The sequence below is a fragment of the Vicia villosa genome, linkage group LG5 (assembly GCF_029867415.1).
Source record: "Vicia villosa cultivar HV-30 ecotype Madison, WI linkage group LG5, Vvil1.0, whole genome shotgun sequence".
Classification (NCBI taxonomy): Eukaryota; Viridiplantae; Streptophyta; class Magnoliopsida; order Fabales; family Fabaceae; genus Vicia; species Vicia villosa.
In genome coordinates this window covers 37,876,145-37,880,895 of record NC_081184.1, presented here as the reverse complement: position 1 = coordinate 37,880,895, position 4,751 = coordinate 37,876,145, and the positions used below count along the sequence as shown (strand labels likewise).

At 31.9% G+C, this 4,751-nt stretch overlaps 1 protein-coding gene across 1 annotated transcript; it reads right to left on the bottom strand.

The window, feature by feature from the left end:
- Positions 1 to 2,029: 2,029 nt before the first annotated feature.
- On the bottom strand, positions 2,030 to 4,026 carry LOC131606521 (protein LURP-one-related 15-like). Its single transcript, XM_058878733.1, has 3 exons — positions 3,684 to 4,026; positions 3,029 to 3,256; positions 2,030 to 2,926 (listed from the first exon to the last, which is right to left on the bottom strand). Exons 1-3 carry the CDS (start codon positions 3,930 to 3,932, stop codon positions 2,777 to 2,779), a joined length of 627 nt encoding a protein of 208 aa, XP_058734716.1. The 5' UTR covers positions 3,933 to 4,026; the 3' UTR covers positions 2,030 to 2,776.
- Positions 4,027 to 4,751: the final 725 nt, after the last annotated feature.

Below are 4,751 nucleotides of genomic sequence, written 5' to 3'. Positions count from 1 at the left end.
ATTTGTCACCTTATATTTTTCTTTACCTTAGCGATCCTATTGAAACGATTGATTGAGAATTATGTGTATCAACTCACTTATCATTGTTATTCATTCATCACTATTGTGCGCATATCCAAGTTTCTAATAACTGGTTCGGTTTAGACGACTTAATTGTTCTAGGCCAAATCTTTTGTTTGTCATAATTTTTGTGATTTTCAAAAACATTTTTAAAAGGTAAATTTTAATTTGGGGATCTATTCACCCCCTCTAGATAAGTTGTCGTTGTCTAACATAAACCACTATAAATGTGTTTTCTTTTGTCATTTCTTTTTGTTGGAAGTGAAATGATTCTACATAATGAAACTTAGAGAGACAAAGAGGATTCAAAGTTTAATAATTCTATAGATTGAGTTCATATTTGGTTGTAATGTAGGTTTTGAAAGATACTTCTAAACACATTGAAATTGTGTGTCGTTCTCATATTGAAAGGATAAGAGATTGAATCACAAATTGAGTGAAAAATATGAGATGTTTTCGATGAATACTGAGATCTATTTTCTTGAAATTATAACTTATAATCATTTGATTAAAAACTCTTGTTTGGTAGTGAATAAGAAAACTTCTATCTCACTCAGAGTAAATTGATTTAATCGATTTTAGCGTGATTGATTTTCATCTCTTTCACAATAACCTGTTTTATTTCATTTATCTCTTTATACTAAATAATTAAAATTATTATAAAATAAATTTATAATTAATATTATATTGAACATTAAAAAAAACATGTAAATAGAAGTAAAAAAAACCTCTTACTCCGCCCCATGTGTCTCTCATGCACCATGTGAGTTGTCTAAAATGTCCATTGTTTCCGTAGATATATCCCCGGAAGCACTTTTTTTTGTTTAACGTTGTTTTGTTCCGTAGATGCACCTATGGAAGACTTCCTGAGATGCATCTACAAAAGTATTTCATGTTATTTTCGCGCCAGACTCTTCTCCTCCCTCATTCTTCACTTTTCATTTCAAACTCTTAATCTCTCTCAACATCAAAAATCAAACTTCCACCAAAATCCGTTGTTTTCTCTCGAGTTCAGCTTTGGACATCAACATCAACAATCAACACATTTCAACATCTTAGAAACTCAATTTAATCGATAAGTTTTCGAGTTTTCGAGTTATTTTCGAGTTTTCCCGTAATAGAGTTAGAATTTAATTTTTAGGTGTAGAAATAATTTAATAATTTTAGAAACATAGTTTTGAGACAATGTAAGTATTTTTGGATGTGTAAAACAGACGATCAAGCCACTGAAATGGAGTTTTTAACGCTCTGGAACAGTGACAGACACCATTTTTGTATTTTAGAGGTTTCAGAATCTTTCATAGATGCATCTATGGAAGAAATGAAATGTTAGGTCATTCCGTAAATGCACCTACGGAAGAAACCCAGTATTTTGAAAAGTAGATACTTCCGTAGATGCATATACGAAAGATTTTCGTATGTGCCTCCATGGGGGTTAATTTTTTTTCTTTTCTAGTTATAACTACATTGTATCTCACTCGATTTTATTTATAATACAATGCAGATATTATGGCCGATCGTCCACACCGTATTATATCTGGGAGGACTGTACAGCATGCCTCCGTGCGACGTACGCGGATGCAGGTAGTGTCACAAGTTACATATGGAGCTGTCATTCCTGCAGATGTACCTACTACACCTGTTCCAGCAGAAGGGCTTGCTACATTTGTTCTAGTTGAGGGGCCTTCCACAACTACTACTTTATCACGGAGGCCTCAGGATGAAGGTGAGGGTTCATCACAGGCGCCCTTCGCCCGCAAACATCGTCGGGGCAGTTCTTCTACTCATGTGCCTGTGCCAGTGATTGTCGATGCAGGATCTCCGGTGCCACCTCCTGAGCTCCACGAGGATGATGAGGTTCCAGAGCCTGTCTGGTACCTGGGAGGTCCTATAGATGCATCCTTGTTGACAAGGTATGCAGATCATTCAGCCAAACATATCTGGGACGGGGAGGTAAATTTTCTTTGGTTATTACTTATTACTTTTTTTTCTTCATTTTTTGATTAATTGTTTCTAACTTTTCTTATTATTAACAATGTTTTTTTTTTTTTGGAAAATTTTAGGATAGGGATCCCCAGAAGTTCTACATTATGCCCCACGATTTATACGGTGTATTTTTTTGTGTGTACTATTTACTATTGTCTTTAAATTGCATTACTTTAATTCACTATAATTTGATTTTTCAAAGATGTTATAAAAATTGAGTTTTGAGTGAAATGCATATGACTTGAAAATATAGCAAAATGTTCTGTAAATACATCTACGGAATACTCTGTTTTTAACGCGTTCCGTAGATGTACCTACAGAAGAATTGCTGAACTGAAATAATTAGAATTTTCCCAACATTTACTATGGGTTTAACGCTTCCGTAGATGTACCTGTGGAAAAAACCAAATTTAAAAAAAAAAAAAACACTTTCATAAATACATCTATAAAAGCTTAGGGCATTATTGAAATTTCCTAAAATACCTAAGATATTCAAGGGATGTATTAAGATATTCTAAAAAAAAATCTCTACAAAGAAGACAATAATAGAAAGGGTAAAATAATACATTAGAAGAATTTTGAAAATTTATCTTTACACTAAGAAAAAGGTAGTAAACAAATAGACAACTCTTTTTTTTAAACCCTTTTAACAAAAAGAGACCTAGTAATTCCGAGTATCAATCAACTCTCTGAATTGCAACTAGGATTTATAACTACAACCTAGTAATCCCTAGTGTTGTTGTCTTATTTTGTCTTGATTAATTTCATCAAGAATCAAAATCACTGCCACAATGAAAGCATAATCAACATTAGGATACACTCTAACCATGAGATTATCTTTCCCATACTCAACACTTTGAACACTGTCCTTCTTATGCATCTACATTCAAACAAAATATTATTTAAAAGATTAGAATCAAAGTTATCAAATAAAAGAAACATGCATTTTATAACAAAACCTAAATTCATTGTTAAGGCTTACTTGTGCAACAATGTTGTGAGAATCACCAGCATAAACAACACAAGATCTTTCAAACCAACTTCCTTTGACCTTAAAATCACTTGTATTTTCTTTAATGTTACTAGCTAAGAACACATCTAATTTGATCTTTGTTTGAAACATGAGTGATCTCTTTACACTAAATATTAAATCTTTAAGCTCCGTGCTTTCACCTCGAAAAGCTTCCCATCGATCGTGTCCTTTCATTACCTATAGCAAATAAAATTTATTTAATTGTTAAAATTAATTTAACTAGTAATTTTTAACCTAACGCTATTGTTTAAAAGACATTTAGGTTTTTGATATCAAATGATCTTTCAAAGTAACTCGGGATATTACGATAAATATGTTACTTTTTCACATCAATTGACTTATTGAGATGAAAAATAGTTTATCATTTCGGTTAACTAGTGTAACTGATAAGGTAACCTATTAATCTATTGGTTTTCACATCGGTTATGAAGTATAACCGATGTAAAACCTCTTTTTATTTTTTTTCACTTCAGCCGGGTTGTAGCCGAACAGATAGCCCTTGTATCTTAACTCGGTCAAATATTTCACCGACATGAAATCTCTTTAGGCAAATAAACAAAGATCAAGTACTGGAAAGTTATTTTAAAGAAGATGTCGGTCGAACCTTTCGTCGGAGAGTCATGACGACGGATTTTCCGGTAGCATCAAGTAAGAGACGATGATCATGGAGAGATATCATAGAAGAATTAAGGTTGAAAAAGATTTTGTCATTAGTATCTGTGATTGTGAAGTCATCATTTAATGTTGTGACCTTTCTCATAATTGATAGGTCAAGATAATGAGGAACACAATACTGAGGACCAATGATAATGTTGTTGTAATTTGATGAAGAGGATTGTACTCTCTTTTGCATGTTTCTTTGCTTGAAGTTATGGTGAGAAATTGATGGGTATGGTTTGAACTTTGAGCTTTGAATTTGGAAGGTAGCGTAATCACTTATGCATATGTATGTTTTCTTCTATGGTTCATTTATTTATATATAAAATAAAGTAGCATTTGTATATTTTTGTGTTTTAATCCGTGTTTGACTTGTATATATGAAATGGTCAATGACGAAGTTTAAAGTGGCAATAATTGTTGAACGTTGAAGATACGTTAATATATATTTTCTTTCTTGGGGAAGTTTTCAAAGATGTACGTGATGGTGGTGAATTTTTGTGTTTAATTATTCTAGATGTTATGAGTCTAAATGTAGGGAATGAGAACACCTTTGATAGAATCCACCTTGCACTTCCTATGTTGTACCTGCGCCTTCACATATTTATTTATTTATTTATTGAGAGGGCCTAAGCCCAAAGAATTATATTTAAACAATATTGAGAATTTTACTAATTAAAATTTTATCGGGCATCCTCCATTTTTAATTATTTTAGAAATATTTTAGGTAAAATGAGAATAATTTTTTTCGAATGAAATTTTCGGTAAATATTAAATTTTTTGGGAAGTTGCAATTAATTTTAAAATTTTTAAAATTTGTGGTAAAATTTCGAAATTGCTAGTAAAATCACCCGGAAATTTCAAATTTTTCGATAAAAATCTCACTTTTAAAAAAAATTTCCTGGTATGTGCTTGAAATTTCCGGTATTGCCCAGAGATTTCAAATTTTTGTGTGAAAACTTAGAACAATGTTATTTTGGTCTTTTCATACACTTTGAGGGGTGTCAGCTGTCAG